At 46.0% G+C, this 20,376-nt stretch overlaps 2 protein-coding genes across 2 annotated transcripts in view; one reads left to right on the forward strand and one right to left on the reverse strand.

Annotated features, from left to right (window-relative positions):
* Nucleotides 1–397: 397 nt before the first annotated feature.
* ZWINT (ZW10 interacting kinetochore protein) lies at nt 398–7,797 on the forward strand. Its single transcript, XM_066618031.1, has 10 exons — nt 398–478; nt 2,076–2,175; nt 2,281–2,392; nt 3,015–3,181; nt 4,259–4,315; nt 4,409–4,560; nt 5,117–5,288; nt 5,364–5,503; nt 6,390–6,549; nt 7,516–7,797. The coding sequence occupies exons 1-10, from the start codon at nt 420–422 to the stop codon at nt 7,594–7,596; spliced, it is 1,200 nt and encodes a 399-aa protein (XP_066474128.1). The 5' UTR covers nt 398–419; the 3' UTR covers nt 7,597–7,797.
* Nucleotides 7,798–16,255: 8,458 nt separating this feature from the next.
* LOC136639415 (metabotropic glutamate receptor 6-like) overlaps nt 16,256–20,376 on the reverse strand; it is a 30,212-nt gene continuing 26,091 nt past the window's right edge. Inside the window, exon 10 of the mRNA XM_066613581.1 lies at nt 16,256–16,311. Coding sequence (XP_066469678.1) covers nt 16,256–16,311 — 56 coding nt within the window. The remainder of the gene's footprint in view (nt 16,312–20,376) is intronic.

Below are 20,376 nucleotides of genomic sequence, written 5' to 3' on the forward strand. Positions count from 1 at the left end.
GGAGCAAGCCCTATTGACTCTAATGGGACTGACTTCTGAGTAGACGTGCGTAGAAAGTGCTCTTAGGCTGCAATCCTATCCACAGTTATTTGGGAGTAAGCCTCACTGACTATAATGGGACTGACTTCTGAGTAGACAGGCATAGGCGTGGGCTCTTAAACAAACACTCAATGCCTCTGCCATAACTCCTGAGTTACAAAGAGACTCCCCCTCCTTAGTTCTTGTGGGCGCGCCCACCCGTTTCCCCCCCGTCTCAAAATGGAGGAAACCCCTCCCTCCTCTTCGTATCTTACTTGTATCCAATCGCTTTCTGCCTCCGTGCTTTGAGGCGGGGACGTGTTTGAGATCTGGAGTGCTGATTGGTGCGCTGCGTGGACAGGGACGACTCGAATGGAACGAAAGGGCGCGAGAACCCGAAAATGGGCGAGCCGGCTGTGGATGTCTGGCGGAATATGTCAGTGGAAGAGACTGCTACACGGTGAGTGGGTTAGAAGTGCGTGTAACAGGATAGTAGGAGTATTCCCCCCCCCGTGACAATAATGGTATCTCCCTGTAAGGTGCAAGAGGTGGGCTCCCACAGGCTATTGCATGATGTGTGTCAGGTATTGGGGTGCCAGTTCTCCAAAGAGAGCGAGAGCTTACCTGGGAGTAAGCCCCATTGATTGTAATGGGACTTACTTTTGAGTAGACATGCATAGGATTGGGCTGTCAGGCTGCAATCCTATCCACCCTTACCTGGGAGTAAGCCCTATTAATGGGACTTACTTCTGAGTACACATGCATAGGATTGGGCTCAGAGGTAGTTAGGTCCTTGTCTCGGTAGGTTTTCAATCTAGGTGTGGCCCATCCTTAAGGCCAACTGAAGCAGTTGCCTCCACAGATTAGTAGGGGTTCTCACCTCTGCCCCCCCCACTTGCCTCCACTAGGAGGAGCAGAGGCTGATGGGGCAGCATTGGGAACACTGCCTCACATTCCAGTCCTATGCCTGACTACTCAGAAGTAAGTCCTATTATATTCAACAAGGCTTACTCCCTGGTAAGTGTGGATAGGATTGCAGTTTCAGGGCCCAATCCTATCCAACTTTCCAACCTTGTTGCAGCTGCAATGCAGCCCCGAGGCAAGGGAACAAATGTTCTTTTGCCTTGTTGAGGCCTCCTTAACTATCCTCCCACCCCAGGAGGCAGTGCACATGCCATTGGCCTGACTACACCAGGGCTGGAAAGTTGGATAGGATTTGGCCTTCAGGCACCATGAGGGAGATCTTTGACTGACCCTGTTTAAATCTAGAAAGGACAGTATTGATGGGAGAGTTAGAACAGACAAAAGAAAATATTTCTTTACTCGGTGTGTGGTTGGTCTGTGGAACTCCTTGCCACATGATGTGGTGATGGCGTCTAGCCTGGATGCCTTTAAAAGCGGATTGGACAAGTTTCTGGAGGAAAAATCCATTATGGGGTACAAGCCATGATGTGTATGCGCAACCTCCTGATTTTAGAAATGGGTTTTGTCAGAATGTCAGATGCAAGGGAGGGCACCAGGATGAGGTCTCTTGTGATCTGGTGTGCTCCCTGGGGCATTTGGTGGGCCGCTGTGAGATACAAGAAGCTGGACTAGATGGGCCTATAGCCTGATCCAGTGGGGCTGTTCTTATGTGGGGAAATATATGCAAATCTTATGACTAAACATACTGAAACTTAGTTAGAGTAGGGACTGAGGACTAAGGTGTGCTGCCACAGGCTTCATGGAAAAGGTGACTTTTAAGAGGATTTGAACAAAGTCAATGAGAAAGCATTTGGCAAATGTTGGCAAAGCATTGGCAAATGGAGGCAGTGCCAAGCATGAGGGAATCTTGCAGTCTTGATAAGGATTTATGCTATTGAACTAATAAAGATAATTTGCCTTTAGCTGTTTTCCCTGATCAGCTGACTATTATTGAAATGGCTCCTGGGCCTTCTGCAAATGTAGAGGATTTCTAAGGCAGATGTGCTGCACTTCCTCAGCTGGTGATTCATGTGGGCAGGGCTCCGGGGAGGTATACTGTTTTTTTGTGTTATAGTTGCTTCTGTCGTCTTTAGGCTCCTGGCTCAGCTGAAGAATGAGTTGGCCTTTGAGGGACAAACCAAGGATGGGGTAGAGGCTGAGTTACCAGCCAAGGTTTTGGCTGAGCATGCAGTGGTGAGTGGTTTTCTTTGTCAGGCATGGTGGTGGTGGGCCCAGCTGGCTCAAAGTGGTGGTGGTGGCCCTTCAGGGTGCTGCTTCAATTCCCTTTTTGATTCACAGACGACCAGGAAGACTCATAAGTGGCTGTATAGCCAGCTGCAAGTGTTGAAATTCCTCATGGATTTCCTTGGCTCTGCCCCTTGTGTCCAGGACGCCTCAAAATCTGCTGTTCGTGAGTATTGGGCAAGTCACTGGCAGCTGCATGTGTAAAGTGATGAGGCTTTACTCTAGGAAAAAATACCTCTGCCTTGTGCTCAATACTAATAACAACAATAACAGATGTGACTAGAGCCCAGCAGGATGCCAACTAGAACGTGCCTTGTCTATTGTTCTTAAGGCACAAGTGCCAGCCAGGATGGTGCTTCCCCACCTACTTTTCTCTGGATGGGCCATCTAAAAGGGTTACCAGGCCCTCTGACCTAGGGAGAAAGAAGTGAGGGGAAAAGATTTCATAATGGAGATTCAAGCAGGCCAGAAGCACAGGGTGAAGGCTTCCAATTCACTAGGCTTCCCTACAAACACTCTGCTTTCCACAGTGCAAATTGGGCAGTGCTGAAGTGAACTGCATGGCTGTTTTCTTCCATTTTCAACTGGTGGGCCTTGTCTTGCACAGGCTTACTTAAGTCTGGCTAAGTGAGCATCAGCTTTGCTTCCTTGAAGGGTTTTTCTTCTGAGGAGCCAACTGTAGCATCATGTTGTGCACATCCTGCTCCTGTCTGGTATCTTGGGAAACTTGGCTTCTGACCACAGCTGGAGCTGCAAATGACTGCTCTCTCTGGGCATTTGTTTTGCAGGGGAGGAGATGGCTGAAGCAAAACAGCAGTGGAAGGCGCTCAAAGCTGAGTACCAGCAACATGTGGAAGCTATCGAGGGGGCTGTACCACAAGCATTAGCCAAACTGGAGGAGGCACGGAACCAGGCCCAGCGCTTAGAGGCAGCTCTGCAGCGCTACCAAGCCAAGGTGCCTCTGGGTGGTGGGGATGGGAAGCGGGGTTTTATTCACTATTTACTGACCAAGAGTAAATAGTGACTTAAGCTCTGTATGAAACTGCTCTCCTTCAGATTTTCTCTCTTTTTGACACAATTGTTTCTTCCCAACCAATATACATCCTGTGTCACCCTTTTTCCCCCTGCCCCCCTTCTACCTCTGTTACTAAGTCATCAGCCAAAGAGAACTGAGTCTTCATCTGTTGAAGGCATGCATCCTTTTTTTTTTTTTATATCCCAGTGGCATTGTGAATCATTCACTGGCCACCTTGAACTGTGACTGTCTATAGGCTTATAGACAATGAGACCTGCAAAACCATTAATACTCTGTGCTATGCTATACAAAGTTTACATTCTTCAGCAATTCAAATCCCTAAAGTTGGGTTTGGGTTTAGTTGGAATTGCGTTTAGTAGCCATGCTAGTCACACAGACCAAGATACCTGCTTGTTGCTTTGAGCCTTGAAATATGGTATGTAGGTGATTGGGTTGTGTGTCTTGAATGTTCAGAGCAAAAACGGAGATAATTTGTTTTCTTAAGCCAAGGCACCTTCCTCTCAGAAGTGAAAAGCTAATTAATGTGGTTGCTGTCAGATTGGGTGGGGGTTGAATCCATGTAAACCCCCTCTAGGATCAAAGCACAGATCCAACCTTGTTATACACGAATTTGACTCAACACGAATGGCCACTGCAAATGAGAAGGAATGGCCACTGATCCCTGGAGAAGGGGAAAAATGCATCCCTTCAAAATCACAGTTTAAAAAACTGCTTTTTACTGTTGTAGAGAGATAATCATGCAAGTGATTACAGGTATAACTTAACTATTCATAGATTTTTCAGGGGGGGAGGGGGGAATCCACAGGTTTTTCTATATCAACTTATGAGAAGTACCCTTTCAATTAAAAGAAAACAGTCATTTAGCAATAGCCTGGTTATACCATTTTGGGACAGAGAAAGGGAGGAAATTGGGGGTTTCTGCCACAGTTGCTTACTGAGTAACTCGACTTGGTTCTCGTTACACTCTACTTACTTCAGCTTTGTTTCCTTTTGTAGAAACAGGAGCTGGAGGAGAAGGTGAGAAGTGCCCAAGACAGGCATAGGAAAGAACAGGTACCAGAATACGTGAACTAGATGTTGCCTAATTCATGGCTCAGGCCACCACTTGAGTCCTTGGACTAATCCAAGTCATTGTTCCCATGACAGGAGTTACTGTGTGAGCGGCAGCAGCAGGTGGAAGGACTTGTGGCAGAGCTGCACGACAGGCTGCGGGTGCAGCGTGAGGAACTGCAGCACCTGCAGCAGGAACTACAGGAGCAGGACTGCCAGGCCTGTCACTGGCGGGAAAAGTTTCAGGAGTAAGTGTTCAGTGCTGAGCTCAACATGGTCCTGAGCAAGGGATGGAATCGTGCACAGGTTGACACATTCACTCTGCATATGAAGTGACAGTGAGCACAGAATTAGCAGAAAAGCTGCAGGATGGCATTGGCTACTGTTTAGAAAGGAAAAAACTGAAGCTATGATGCAAGCTTTCTACCCCTCATGGTGGCAAAAAGCATGCTTGAGGTGTCTGGGTATCACCTCCCTTGTCTTGGAATCCAGCGGAGTTGCTGTAATAAAGTCTTCAGTGGTCAAGGATGCACTGAGTAGCTCCTCCCCTTGACTGGTGCTTGATGAATGTGCTAATTCACACAAGGTTGCAAAGTTCACATTTTTTTAAAGTGTGGTACACGCCACCCAGCTAGTATTGCTAACCTGAAGCATACTTGTGGGTGAAAATTTGTTATGGAATGGGAAAACATTTACCTGCTTGCTTCTAACCTGATTATTTCATAGTGAGTGATCTTGAGTATATGCTTAAGTCTTTTTCTCTCTCTCCTTTCCCTTTCTTCCACCCTCTTTCATTGCTCCCAGGATTTCTGATTTCCAGCACCTCTTGGAGATGCTGCAGGGTGTCAAATTGATTTATGCCTCTGAGAGGGACCTGGAGCTTGAGCTGATCTCTCACTCCCAGTCTGTGACCCCTAACCCCCATTCCCTGAAGCTGCGCTTACACTGGGGGGATGATGGTAGTGTCTCATTGCAGGTGAGTTTGGTACTGAGTTGGCCAGTTCCTATGTCTGTGCCTGGACCCTTGCTCTGATCTCTTTCTCTTGTGCAGAGTGACAACCCCCTTTTCCTTGTCTCTGCTGTGCTCCCCATGGGAATCTGCAGTACCATCAAAGACATCATCTTGGAGTTGCAGCACAGTTACTCTGAGCAAGCACAACTTCTGGCTGAGATTGAGTCGCTGCAGTGCAGGTGAACTTTTTACTTTTGTTGTAGCTTGTTGCAATGGTGCTTCAGCTCTCTGGAGGTCAGGAGTACCTTCCTTTGTGTGGTGATAGTGATATAGCTCACTGATGGAGAATCTGTATACCAAAGGTCTTGTGTCCAATCCCCAATTCTAAAGGACCTTTGGTATCAGTGCTGGAAAGAAGCTATGCTGATATCCTATCCCCCTGCCCAGCCTTGAGCCACCTCCCTGGGTCCACCCAGACTTGCGCCAGCAAAATAGCTAGTGCAGATCTGAGAAGAACCATTAGGGCAAAAGAGGCTTGTCCCAGGGTAAGGGAACAAATGTTATGGCACATATAGGAACACTATGACATCAGTCGTTCAGTCTGATCTCCTTCTCCAGAGTATGTGACTTGGATGAGCTGGCATCTTGAAAGTAGAGTTCAGGAGTTTTGAGCATCTGACATACGTTTCTGAAGGAGTGGTGCCTATAGAAGCTTAGGAAAATAATCCAGAAATGGTTGACATGAATGGTTGATATGAATATGAAGAAATAATTTTTTTTAAAGCCACTGATAACACATTCAGAAAAACCAATGAATCTGGACAATGCATCTGCTACTATTTCTGTCTTTCATATTGTCCTGAGGATTATAGAGGTAACACGGACTCTTTCCATATAGACAGGCTTCAAGCCACATTCAGCACATCTGGCTCCTTTTGCACTTGCTTAGGCATCCTCTCTTTCCTCCTGTGCTCTGAGAATGTCTGTCTTCTATACTTAGAGCTTGCTGCCTCCAGGAGATAGGATGATTAACCAGCCTCTGTGTGGAGCTGGGAAAAAACAACTGTGTTCCCCCTGTCTGCGCATCTCATTGCTGATCCATTAACTATCTACCTCTCTCCTTAGTTTTGCCATCGATTGGCAACAAGAGAATAGGTTGCTGCGTTACCTGAAACCCTCCTCCACTTGTAGCCTCTATGTGGAGCCAGGATATCCAGCCAATGGAGGGATCCTCCTACTCTCTGTAAAAAGTCAACATGGTACAGTTGACGTGACTGCCTATAAGGTTAGTACTGAGTGGTGGGATGACTTTTACGACGTCAAATGGAATTGCAAGGGTTAAGACGGAGAGGAGAAGGGGACCAGATACGCCAGTTTTTGTTTTTTTTGTCTCCTGTCACCTGAGAAATGAATAAGCCAGTGATTGTTCCAATCCAGGGTTTCACACTAGCAAAATGCTAACCAGGTCATAGGGACATGATTGTAAAGATGAGCTGGGTGTGAGTGTTGGCAATTGCTTGCCTCCATGTTGGTTGTTAACTTTAGGATACTGTATGTATATACCACCTTTTAAAATTCTCAATATGTTGTACATAGCAATAGGAAAGAAAAAACTGTTCTGTCTCAAAGAAGTGTTCATGGAGAGATGCCAACTACAGCCACTTTGAGAGAGATAATTATTCTGTTGGAGTAATAAGCCCTATTCTCCCCTTGCTAAATGTAAGAGATCCACAGTGTTTCAAAGTGCCTGTTTGCCCATTTAGCATGGATCTGAGCCATTGCTTTCACACTAGGTGAGCATATCAGTCTTTGCCCCTTGGTTGCTAGGCATGCAAATTGGTCCAAAGTGGGCATGGGGATTGGTACAATGGCTGCCGATGTCACAAAAAGATATTCCCCTGTGTAGTTCTGTGAGAGAGCAAATGTTGGGTGGGATTTCTCCTAGGGAAAGATTGCTGGCTTCCTACCTCTCCGCTTTCTGACAAATGCTTCTTCATCTTGCATTAGCAAAATAGGGCAGAAGGCAGACAGCCACCAATGCGAGCGTGAGACGTTGATATAGGACAGTCCTGGGATGTAGTATCCCGTGTGTGTGTTTGAAGTAATCCGCATCAAACCTTTGGTGGCTGCCTTCTACAGTCTAGAAGAGCCATTCCAGTTCCTAGGCATCAGCACCTCATTTCTAGGAGCCTGTAAGGTTTTCCCAGCACTGGCCATGGCTTAGCTTCTTAAAGTTCTTTCTTTCTTGCAGCCCCCTCAGGAGAAGCCCTCAATGCAGGACTGGTTGGAATACCTTAGCACTGTGGACTTCAGTGCTGCGTTCCTTTCCTGAGCAGCTGCTGTTATCCTTTTGTGCAATGCAGTGAGATTCTAGCCCAACCCTCAACAAGACCAATCTTCCTGTATCCTCTGAAAAGAGAGACTTCATCATTAGGACAGCTGTAGTTTCCTCCTGTACATTTTAATCCCCCCCCTTACTGTTCTACTGTGTTCCAATATTGATTTTGATGGGTGTTGTAATAAGTATCTAATTGCTCCTTTCTGAAACTTGTATTTTCTTCAATAAAGCATATTTTGGAGTTTCTAGCTCTGATTTATTTTTTCTCTGACTTGTATGGAAGGTTTGGTTTCAGTATTTTCCAGCTCCCCTTTCTAGAAGATCACCTGTTTGTGTTTTCCCACCTCTGTGAGCTGACCACATGCATATGTCATGGTGAGTGTTGTCCGATGTTTAGATGAATGATGACAATTCCAGATGAATTTGGTGAATGTCTGAAATTCTGAGATGTACATATAAGCATTGACAGTTGCCTAACTGAGTCAGTTGGCATTCACTGGTGTGCTGAAAATGTTTGGGCATTTAGAAAATGCCCAAACTTGCCTATGATTGCCAACACTGCTATGTGACTATCAACATTTGCTGCATGTGTTTTGCTGCATTTGTGTTACAACAAATTTTGTTGTAGGTCACCATATTTAATTCAAATGGAGTACCCGAACTTTTCAGCAGGGGAACATGTTTTCTGCTACACAGAATTGGTGGCTGTCGGTATGCGTAGTTCTCCATCTAACCACATGGTGGTGCAAGTAGTAGTAGTAACTTTATTGTCATTGTGCTACAGCACAACGAAATTTATGCATCTTTGAGATACAAGCATAATTATATACTACAATTCCAACAATCACACTCTACACACTCACCCACACATTCTATACAACATGCATCATAATATAAAAACAGTATAACAATTTTCAGTACCACACTTTTATTAGATGTGCCCTTTTGTAAGTTTAGGGCTACCTTGAACCATTAGTGCCAATAGTGCTTCCTTCCTAGTCCATGGCAACTGGCAACGGTGGTGCAAATGAAGAATCTAAATTGGGACTAAGGCAGTGCAAAGGGTTAACCCCCTTCCCCCTGCTGTGGTCCTTAATCAGATCCAGGGGAGGTACAGTAGCTGTTCTTTTTTAGTGGGGGAATATGGACTTGCATTATTGGAGCAAACAAAAGAGGTAGTTTGGCCCTAAGGAGAGTGATCTATGACCTAAAATGATAAATGGTCTCCCTTCATGCATTAATCTCCAGATCCATGTGCCTGTGGTAGAATTAAATTTTCACACCACCCTTCAAGTTGTATTGGCCATTGGTGATTTTTCCCCTCTTGTCTGACTCATGCTTGACCTTTTCCTTCCAGAGCTCTTAATGTCCCATCCTCAGAAATGCTGAACTGACAGTGGAGTACTGGGGCCTTTCTTTCTAGCCACCCCCTGCTGCTCCCCTTGCATTCTGCAAAGCTATTATGTATGTAGGGTGGAAGCTGGGATGCCATAGTCAGGAAAGCATGCTCTCTGTCTCTGACAAATCCCCTTTCTCTCCTCTGCTCCCCCTAAGCCTTCCCTGCATGCTTACTCCCTCTCATTTTGATAACAGTGGAGAGGGGCTTGACTCTAAAAAGTGGGGCATTAACTAGCTGCCTCATCTGTTAAAGATCTTCAGTGATGTGCACACACTCCATTCCCCACCCCTTGTTGCCTGCTTAAACAGAGGGGTGGGGAGGGAGTGTTGAAGGATCAACTTCATGGGTGAGGAGAACCTGGGTTTCCAGGGGGAATTGAGTAGTGGATGTTAAGGGGCTTTGTCTGCAGTTTGAGAGATAAATACATCTGTCTGGGACTTTAGGAAAGGATCAAGGCAGAACGGAAAGAGATGTGACTGTATGGCGTCAATGGAAGGAGAGGGCATGCAAACTCAGGATGGGAGCAATGAGGGATAACCCACTGAGATGGAGACTGCAGCTGATGCTGAGTGCCTTGGGGAATGGAATGCTAATCTAGTGGAGGGGGTGGTATGATGCTTTCAATAGGGACAGGGCTGTGTGCATAGTGCATTGGGACATGATCTCCTTAAATCCCCCCTTCCCCCAGTCATTTTCTGTACTTAGAATGTAAATCTTCAGGTGCCAAAATATCCTCCCATTTTTTTCTTTATAGGAAAAACCTGCAGTTGCATGCATACCTCACAATGACCTATGAATCAGCATGGGGGCTGGAGACGGGAGGCAAGTGCGGCCTAGAGGAGGAGAAATAAAAATGGCTATGCTTCAGCACGGTTGTAAAGTCTGCATCTTGAACCTGTTGCATGCGATGGAAGCTGTATTTGGGTTTCTTCCCACACCTTTTTTTGTCTTGGCTCAACAAGATTTGGAAACAGGCTAGATGTATTTGAGCCTGCTGAGTATAAAATATTGATCACGGGATCATCTGTTGGGGGGAAAAACCTTTAAGTGAGCATTTTCTGCTTGGACTAGTGTGATGAAATATTAAAGAATGCTGAAGAACTGAGCAGCATCTGTTCAGGAAAACCACACTTAGGCAGTCAGAGGTGATAGATGGGGGGCTGGCAGGACCAGGATAATGGTAGAGTATGGTGCATGATATATAGTGTTTTGTGGGTGGGGGATATATGGATTGTGTGTATGGAAATATATTTGTAAAAGCTAGGAGTAAGAAAAACAAAAGTAGAGATGAAGATGACAACAAAAGGGAGGACTCCTCCATGGTCCTTTCCTCTGCCCCACCGGCCAGTGCTGAATTGGTAGTCTCAAGGTTACCTGAAAACCATCAAAACTAACCAAATTACGCAACATAAGCGAAAGTGCAATACAAACCTCAGTTTGGCCTTATGAGGATTGCATACACAGTTCCACATCCATTCTTAATATACAATTTGAAAATAGTAGCATGTGCTTTGTTCATTTAAGTGCCACATGAATGCTTAGCCTCCTTTACAAAACTGGCAAGGAGTTGCATATTGTTTAAACAACCCACATTGTTGGCCACAGACTTCTCTCCTAATCCCACAAATGTTCCCACTTTGATCATTCCTTGGCCAGAGTTATCCTTCGGTTTATTTGTTGTTGTCATCTTTCAGTCTCGGAAGACTGGTGTCACGCTCTGAATGGTGGTTCTGGAACAGAGTGTCCTCTCCAGTGCGCGAAGCCTGGGTAAAGTAGGTATGGAGGATAGGCTGTTACCCATTCAGCAAATCCCCCCTCTCCACGTCGCTGAAATGGTCCAATGGAAAGGCAGAGGCCAATACGGTTGGTTCCAGCGGCGTCGCAGGAGTTGCCAGAACGTGACTCTGTTCAGCCATGAACTGCCTCAGGGACTCCGGCTCCGGATTTTGCCTCGAGGTTGACTCCTGAAGCCTTTTCCATAACTGGATGTAGCCACAAGGCAGTGGAGGTTTGGGATCAGAGTTTTCCTTCTCTCAGATGAGCTGCCTTCCCAGGCTGACGAGTCCCATCTACCCGGTGGCTGTTTAGTCGCCTCTTACAACAAGTACAGCCAAACTGAGGGCCTATTCTTATCCCCAGCCCCCAGGGGAAATTCGGTTTATTACTGTATTTATATTTACATGTGTCTGTTTGCCCATTGGAGGCTTGCACTGAGTTTCAACAGACCAACTCTTTTACTTAAGCTTCTGTTAACTGCCTTCTGGAACATACCCAGACACTAATGTACAAGCTTTTCTCTAGCAACAAGAGCATCCTCCGGAGCTGCTTTCATGTCCTGAGGGCCTCTCCTCTGTGTTTATGTTCTTAAACCATTTTCTTGTGCTTGCTCAGAGTGGCCATAATTTCTCTTAGAACATTCTTGCCTGCTTTAAGTGCTAATTTTAGCATTTAAAGGAGAGCGAATTTCATGCCTTTGTACACAGAATCTTTCCTAATGGTCAATGTGGCTTAATTTTTTTTTATTACTGGCAGTATCTAACAGTCAAAGAAAACGTACAGATATTCTTTATACTGTATCCCCAAACATGAAAAGTCTGTTACTATTACTGTTACTGTAACAAAAATATTGTATTTAATGGTGGTGCTAAAATTATTCAGCCAGGGCAGGGATTGGCAAACACCAGTCTGCAAGGCAGATCTGGCCTGCTGGCTGAAGTCATCTGGTTTGCCAGCAGAGCTTGGTTTGTGAGACTTCACCTTCTACCTGTTTTGCTGAGCACCAAATAGGGAATGGTGGAGCTGTCTGCCCAGGCTTGCAGTCACTGTGCTGCTGCTCAGGCAGATGGCTCCACCATTCCCTACCCAGCATGCAGCCAACTGAGCAAGAGCTGAAGCCTCCCACCTCAAGCTCCGCATGGGCCATTTCCTGGTGCTCAGCACATTTAGCTCAGCAACTCAGCAAGGAAGTTTAGTGGTGATACAAAAAGAAAAAAAGTTGCCAACTCCTGACCTCCTGGTCTTTGTGGCCATGAGCCATGCCAACTAAATGAAGTCTCCACATGCAAAACATGGTATCTCTGAAAAACAGGTGCAATAAGGGCCTTCACAGCCTGCTTTTGGATGTCCAGAGATACCTGCCTGGTGAGTCATGGAACCAAAATGCTGAATTAGAAGAACCCTGATTGAGTCAGGCAATTGTTAAGAGTGGCACTGACCATGAAAATGGCAGTGGTCCCCCCCCTGCCCCCAAGTGCTTGCATCTAGCAGTGCTGAGAAGAGAAGCAGGTATTGGCAAATACCATGTTTAACATGGATGGGGTGGAAATGGAGTTGCTAGGAATGTGTAGTCAGTGTATGCCTCAGCAGGCCAGAAAATGGTCCCCCTACTTGGTGGAGCTTTCACTTTTCTCCATAGAAGTTGTTTTCTCCTACTGATTCCCATGGAAGGAGTTTACAAAGCTGCAAGAGGGAACTTGCTTGTAAAGTGCAAGCACCTGTAGGACATCCTGGAAGAGGATTTCCTGCTTAAGGGGGGGCGTTGGACTAGATGCATTGGTGTAGCTAATGATCGTGTAGCCCAGTGCCAAGTTCAAAATGTTGCCCCGGAAGTGATGTCACAACTGGAAGTGACATCATGTCTGGGTTTTTAAAAAAGTGGCAGTTGGGAGGAACCCACCTCCTCCCCCCAGCAGCTCACCACCCACTTGCTCTGCTGTCTCCCCCCAATCAGTGGCATAGCTAAGGCATATATTTGCTACCTGGGGTCAAAGAAGATTTTGTAGCCCCCCTGCATGACAAAATCAAATTTATTTAAGTAAATAAATAAAAAGTTATTGGTTCCATGCTGCATCATAATAACATCTCATTGGCACTCAGTACAATCAGTCTCATAGGTCAGTTTGGAGTTAAGCAAATCCACTTTTTGTTCCACAAGGCCAGTTGTGTTTTCATTTTCTGGTAAATTGGCTATAACTTTTGATAGAAAACAGATATTCCAGTGCTGTTTGTTGCATTGCATTCTGCATTAAATTACCTTTCCAGTGATATATAACATGATGGTATTATTCATACATACCAAGATTTTCACAATTTTGGTCATTAGTGTCAAGCTCAGCTTGTTGTCCCCCTAAAGCTTGTTGCCCGGTGCAACTGCTACCACCTGCACCCCCTTAGCTATGCCACTCTAGATGACCTATTAGGCCCCTCCCAACTCTATGATGCTAATGCTGAGGTGAAGGCTAAGCCTGCTCCTCTGCTGATTACAAGCATCTCCTCCTGATGCAGCTGTGACCCTGATTGGAGTCCCTTTGCTCCCCCCCCACCTGATCAACAGAAGCCATTCCTTTTTTTTGTGGGGAAGACTTTATCACTGACTACTTAAGCTACATCCTTTAATAGTAGCAGGCTCTCCCGTTGTGCGCAAGATCAGGTTTGTCTTCATGCTGTGAAAAGAATCCCTTGCATTCCTGCAGTTCAACGGGTTCTTCTGGTCAGCAGCAGTTTGAAGCCACTGGTTTGTAAATCAAGGGGAAGTTCTATTAAAGCCCTCTCGCAACCCTTACTTATTTCCTATGCATCTCCTCTTCCAAGTTCTACTTGCACACCCCAAGCTTGCCTTGTCTCAACCATGCAGTAGCTCTCTGTATTCCTTCTCTGCTCCATTTTGCCCATGTACTTTCTTTTTTGCTGGATGTAGGCCACCAACCAAGCCTGCAGCTCACATCCCCAGGCCAAGTGGTGCCTGTCAAAGCAGTAAGCAAATCCACTGCTGTAGTGGATGCTTCCCCAGCAGGGTTGCCACTGCTGCCTGAGAACATCTGGGAGGTGCCATTCCAGGGCCGCTTCTGACCTGGTCCAGAGGTGACTGAGCTGCAGCTCTGGCAGGGAGGGGGGGCATGAACATGGAGGACAATATGACTATCTTGTGCTAGCAGAGAAGGGGCTGAATGGAAGGAACTAATAAAGGGAGATGGAGGATCTCTGTCCCTAGTAGGAAGGGCCATAGCTCAGGGCAATACCCAGCAGGCCCAAGGCTCACTTTCAAGAAACCCTAGTTAAAAGTCTCCAGTCCTCTCTCAGAGTAGGGAGAGCCACTTGCAGTTGGAAGAGAACAGTGTAGGGTTTGTCTCACCTTAAAGCTGTATTGTTATGTTCATGCACAGAGACCACCTCTTTCTAAGGCTGCAAGATGAGGCAGTAGTAAAATCAAGCAAAGCATTTAGCCATTCTCAACATTTTGGGCTACAGCCCCTTAGGAGCTCTTCTCAGGTTCCAGCCCCCCCCCCCTCAAACAAGGATACAACATGAGCAGATTACTATAAAATCCCCTTCTCAGTTTTTCAGTCTGTGGCCCCTTTCAAATGTGCCAGAGCTCCCCAGGAGGCCACATGGCTCCCATTAAGTATGGCTGCTTTAGCTAATTAAATCAAAGGAGGCCAATTTTACTTAGTGAGGAGAATGGTGTTTTGAAGATGCTTGTTTAGCGGGTTGTGGTCCTTGGGAATGAATAAGAAAACATGAAAGGTGCCCTTTCCTTCCTAGTGATGCATGGGCGCATTTGTTGATTAAATTCTCCATTCCTTCAGGCTCCTTTCAGCCTCTTAAAAAGGCACCTGTAATGAAGTTTGGATAATATGCAACCTTTTAGTCATAACTGAATAATTAATTGGCTCGAAGACAGATGGGTGAGCAACTAAAAATCCTGGAATCAGTTCCAAGCCTTACCTTTTACCCAGGAGCTAATTAAGGGAGGGCATTTCAAAAGATCGGCCTCAGTAGTGTCTTCACATCATGGGAAAAGAAGTAGCATGGCCCAAGAACCTGCTGGAAGTGCAGTGTCTGTAGAGAAGGGGCCAATCCTGCCACTGTAGTGGGTGCTGCTTCTCTGTGGTCACTTCCAATGCTGCTCATGGAACTGGGACTTGTTGGGCTGTTGGTCCATCCTACTGCTGATATCACCTCTGTTCCATAACCTTCATACATTTCTTCAGTTGACAACATGTACACAGCTTCCACGATGCAAACTTCAAAGCCTTTTGGAACTAGGGAGCAATGATTGACAAGAGGTTTGGGGATTTGGGAGAGATGAGTATAGGGGGCAGTGGCAGTGAAGGTTGGTCAAGGAGCCGTGCCAGGCTCTTGATGCCTCATCCTCATGCCATGTGAAGCTCTCTCTCCTCTTCTGGTTTACAGAATAATGGCAACATGGCAATAATGCTGTAGGCTTATACCATAGTCTTTTGAGACTGAAGGTTGTCAACCATGGCTCCTTACGCTCTGCCAGTCAATACCCTCCTGGTTTCAAGCTCCCCTGTGATCTCAAGCAAGAGAGTTAAAAAGCTTTCTTTCTCAAGAAACAGAATTTGAATGAAGGATCCCTGCACATGTACAGCAGTACAAGCAGTGTGCAGAATGTGCACAGCACTGCAAGTAGCTGATCCAGCCCTGTTCTTTAATGGTGGGTGCTTTACAAGATGCCACAAAGCAGCTGAAGGCAGATTCTTTCCTCTGTTAGTCACCTCCACAGACTCAGCGAATGCCCCAAGCATGGTGTTATGCTTCTTGTTATGAAAGTGTTGGACAAAATTATCTGATTCAGTGTGATCCTTTTGTTCCTGTTATCTCAAGATGGCAGGTAAAGTGGGCGGCACTTCCTGCACCCCAGATATAGGACACAGGGAACATGGAATTCCTTTTCTTAAACATGATGGCCAGAGAGAGAGGGGGGGGGCCCACACACACTCTGGAGCCCCAACAATGTGCAATAATTCTCTTCTGCAGCAAACCATCTGAGAGTTGAAGGATCTTGTTCTCCTTCCTCTAATCTCCAAGAGTGTCTTTGCACTTACCCTCTCAAACAGTAGTCATTCACCCCAGTAGTGTACTTCTGTATGATCTGCACTGCCAACAGGATAGGGAGTAAACTACTTCTGTTTGCTTCAATGCATCCACATCTACCAAGAAGTACTGCTGCTGCTGAATTGGTAATACAGTAATAATGAATAATACTTCACATTTGCACAGCACATCACAGTAGGTTGCAAATGTACCCTGAAACTTCTATAACACAGCTTGGGGCTTTCAGCTCCTAGGCCTCTGCCACCTAAGCTGGATTGAAGAAAGCAGACCAGTGTTGTAAAAATACAGGTTTATTCCCCAATACATGTCCACCCCCAGCCCCTCCCACTGAATTGTCCCAAATCTTGTCCCAGCCACCCCATTCCCTCCACCTCTTGCGCCCTTCCTCTTCTTCAGTCATGTGGGTACCATGGTCAGTTCTGTGTAGCTGATGTACATCACTTTAGGGAAGCCTGTAAAGGACACAAGATGGGGTGTGTTAGGCATAAGTGGAGAGATGAAGGGATGGGTCACGCTGGGACCCAGAGTGGCAAATCCAGTGGTGGTCATTGGGAGAGGGGCTATCTGAGGTGGGGGCAGGTCCTCAACAGCCTGTTTCAGAACTAGGGGCCTCAATGCATTTGCATCAGACAGCATGTGCAGCAGGGTCTCATACCTGACTGGGATTGCAAGGAGGCACCATATATATGAACTAGTCCCTCCAAGTGGAAGTTGCACAGGCTGCCACCATTACTTGGCATGATTATGACAGTCCTTGTGAGCCTAAAGGTTTTTTTTCTTCTTTTTTTCTAATATGTCAGGGATCGGAAACCCCACCACAAACATACTTTTTTTTTGCATCGGCTCATAGCGCATCATCTTTTTCCTTCTGCTCAGCCTTTTCTTAGTCCTGTCTTCTGCTCCTTCTTCTGTTAAGTTCTCCCTTCCTGCTCCTTGTCCACCCATTCCCTGCACCTCTGCTGTTCTTAATTCTCCTATTTCTCACTTCTTTTCTCTCACCTTGTGCCCTGCTGACTTGTAGCCTTTTGTGAGGCTTGGTGCATTAACCCCGAGAAACAATACCCAAGTCCACCTTGAGAGACTTCACAGCTCCGATCTCTCTGGATGCCCTCAACTCACTGGAGAAGCCAGAAGCCACAGGACTGGCACTGGTCTACAGTCCATACTTGAGAAGCACTGGCCTAAATCACAGCGGTCATGTGTACAACTCCTATTGTAAGGTGGTGTACAAAGGCCACCTTCAATGGAACCCCATAATTAGTCTTTGTGCTTCTGGATGTGATTGTATGTACAGAGTACCTGATGTCTCATCTGGGTTTAGGGCACTCCTGTTTTCAGCAGGGAGGCATGCTTTGTAAAAAGCGTGAGAAGACTGGAGCACTATGCACTCTGAATGGCATACCTTAGGATCCCTTGCAGGAGTTTCTAGGAGTCACTTCTTAGATGGCAGCAAATGACTTTGTTGGCTTCTCTATGATGTTTTATTTGGGTTGCTTGGTCCACCTGGCTGCTTTGCCTTACTTTCCCTTTCTGATCTCTTCAATCTTATAAGTGCATGACTGGTGATTGCAGGGTGGATAACATTAAACAGCAGTCGTTGTTGTCCCCCCCCCCATCCAGATCAGGCCCATAGCAGGGAGAAGAGGTTTTTTTTAATCTTTTGCTCCACCATGGGCATATCTAACACCACAGCTCCTACCCAAACACTCTCCATTTCTGCAGCTGCTTCTAATGAAAGAAAATGGCATCAGGAGATCTGATCACAGGCTTCCTGCTGGCACATGTCATTTGGCCCTCAGTGCTGGAAATCATTAGAAAAGGAACTGATAATTAAATGGCAAGTGTTGCAATGTTTTTTATAGAAATGTACAGTGGAGCCACATTTGGAAGACTAAACACAACTCTGGTCACCCCATCTTAAAAGGGATCTCACAGAGCTGAAAAGGCACAAGCAAAGACAACTAAAATGATCAAAGGTTTGGAGCACCCTCCTTATGAAAAAGGGGTAAAACATTTGGTTTTAGTTAGTGCAGAAAATAGATGATTGAAGGGGGCAAGCTAGAATCTTGACAGAATTGTAGATAGTGTGGCAAAAGTGGATATAAAAAAAATTGTCTTTATTATATTAGAGCAGTGTCATCCCGTGAAAATGACTGGAAGTAGATTCATGACAGACAAAAAACAAAACCTCAAAACATTTCTTCACACAATACATGATTTAGGGCCCAATGCTAACCAACTTTCCAACCCTGATGCAGCCACAATGGAGCGCCATTGTTCCATAGGGTAACAAACATTCTCCTACCTTGAGGAGACATCCGTGACTACCCCTCCACTCCAGGATGCAGCACACACCCCATTGACACAGCAGCATCATTGCTGGAAAGTTGGATAGGATTAGGCTCTAACTTATGGCATTTTCTGCTGCTAGATGTGGCAATAATAGCCATGTGCTTAGATGGCTTTACAATGGAATTAAATAAATTCACAGGTTACTTATATTGTGTTGGCAACCTTCAGTCTCGAAAGACTATGGTATCACGCTCTGAAAGGTGGTTCTGGAACAGTGTCTAGTGTGGCTGAAAAGGCCAATTCAGGAGTGACAATCTCTTCCACACTGGGAGCAAGTGCAGTCTGTCCCTGGTCTGTCTCCCTGGCTATGGGCCTTCCTTCTTTGCCTCTTTGCCTCAGACTGTTGGCCAAGTGTCTAGGTTACTTATAAACCTAGAAGCAATGCGAGTTCAAAGACAGCGCCTCTGGAGCCAAAACAACAAGAAAAGGCTCTCACCTCAAGAGTACTTGTGAACTTCCAAAGACATTTGGCTGGTTGCTGACTGAAAAAAGTTTCTGGACTAGAGAGGAACCTTGATCTGATCTAGCCTGGGAATTCCTATGTTCTGACTGATGGACCAGCTATACATTGAAATCAATGAATAAGAAGTTAGGACGGCAGAAAACTGGATTGCTGCCTTGTCACTGTTTCAGTACACATGTATGAACGAAATGGGAATTCTAATTTTTGGTCTGAGTAGGTAACAGGATAATAGATAACCACCCTGATGTGAGCTTGTGTACAAGTAAAAAGTGGGGGGAGAGAGCAAGATGGGGAAGGCTGCATGAAGAGGCAAGCTTCTTGTTCCTTGCCATTTGTGCCTTGCCTTTTCGCTTGGTCAGGCGTATGCTCTTTTGGCTGTGACGACAGCACAAGGCACTGAAGCCCTCGCCATCTGCTCTGGGACATTTTTGCCCACAAAGGGTGACTATTAATATTCTACAGCAGCCTCCCACACTCCACTGGCCCAGTTTTCTCCTAGAAGGCCAGTGTGTGAAGGGTCTCCAGTTCATGTGCAGCTGGGGAGAGTGAACAGGACAAATTGCACCCTCTCCGCCAATGTCTGAGACTGCAGGAAAGCTCCTGGGCACCCCAGCTCCAAAAGGCTTCATAAACCTTCAGTGGCTGAGTTCTGCAAAAGAGAAGTGCAGAGCCCAAGGCTTTCTGCACATCATGTCTCCTGAGCTGGAATCTTTGCCTCCAAAGACCAGGAGCATTGGGGCTTCCTGTGGTTTTTCAATAGTGAGGGAAAAGGCTCTGCATGAGCGCAGAAGCATTGTCATCTTTGTTACTTCTTGATACACTTCAGGGTAGAGCCCTAGAATGAAAAATAGTATCTTGTGGAGTCTTGGTATCTGGGTTAATGGCACTACTGAAGACCCCCAGGCAAACCCTATCTCTTTGTTTTGCCTGAGGCTATGCTTGCACAAGGAGTGATTGGTGAACCTTTGACAACAAATCTTGTAATTTCTATTCTCTTCAAGCCTCTCCTAAACCACAAACTCACAAGACTAGGATCAAAACCAGTTCTTCCCAGAATGCCTGGTTCTCTTAGCATGGATGACTACTTCCTTTCTAGAAAGCAACGCTCTATGATAGTTGCTTTCAGCCCCTAGATGGAATATCATGCTTCAGGCATAGGCTTGACACCTGGCATTCAAGGAAGACACACTTTGCTGTTTGCCAGTCCAGGCAATGAAAAAGCTAGTAGACTCACAGCCTAACACATCCGTTATGTGACAGTGGGAGAGACATGTCCAGAGAGCTAAAGTGCAAACAATTCTGGGAAAAAGGTGGTGCTCCTAGTCCAGGTTTGTAAGGAATTATGGCATGACCCAGAAGGTGAGAACAATGGGCTAGCCTCACATGATCTCAAGGTAATCTCTCCAGAACAAATTTGACAGGAATATCAAGTGCGGTCATTTTCATCCACTGTGATGTGGTACACTGGTGTGCTGCAAATGGTCTGCAGAGGTGCTGCGGGAGTTTGGGGGAGGGTCATTTATTAGTAGGGCCATTGGGGGACGTGAGCCCCCCACCAACAGCATGGTATAAATTGTCAAAAAACTGATGGTATGCCTTGACATTTTAGTATCTTGTCAGTGTGCTGTGAGACGAAAAAGGATGAAAATCACAGGTCTAGTGCTTTTTCTTCCTCTGAACCTTTTTGTTGCCTGAAAGCAGG

This window comes from Tiliqua scincoides, chromosome 2, assembly GCF_035046505.1.
Source record: "Tiliqua scincoides isolate rTilSci1 chromosome 2, rTilSci1.hap2, whole genome shotgun sequence".
Taxonomy (NCBI): Eukaryota; Metazoa; Chordata; class Lepidosauria; order Squamata; family Scincidae; genus Tiliqua; species Tiliqua scincoides.

Excerpts from the sequence above, each read along its gene's own strand:
- ZWINT (XM_066618031.1), top strand. The coding sequence starts at position 420 with ATGGGCGAGCCGGCTGTGGATGTCTGGCGGAATATGTCAGTGGAAGAG. Across the intron at positions 4,561-5,116 it reads TGGCGGGAAAAGTTTCAGGA|GATTTCTGATTTCCAGCACC; the intron begins GTAAGTGTTCAG and ends CATTGCTCCCAG. Across the intron at positions 5,289-5,363 it reads ATGGTAGTGTCTCATTGCAG|AGTGACAACCCCCTTTTCCT; the intron begins GTGAGTTTGGTA and ends TCTCTTGTGCAG.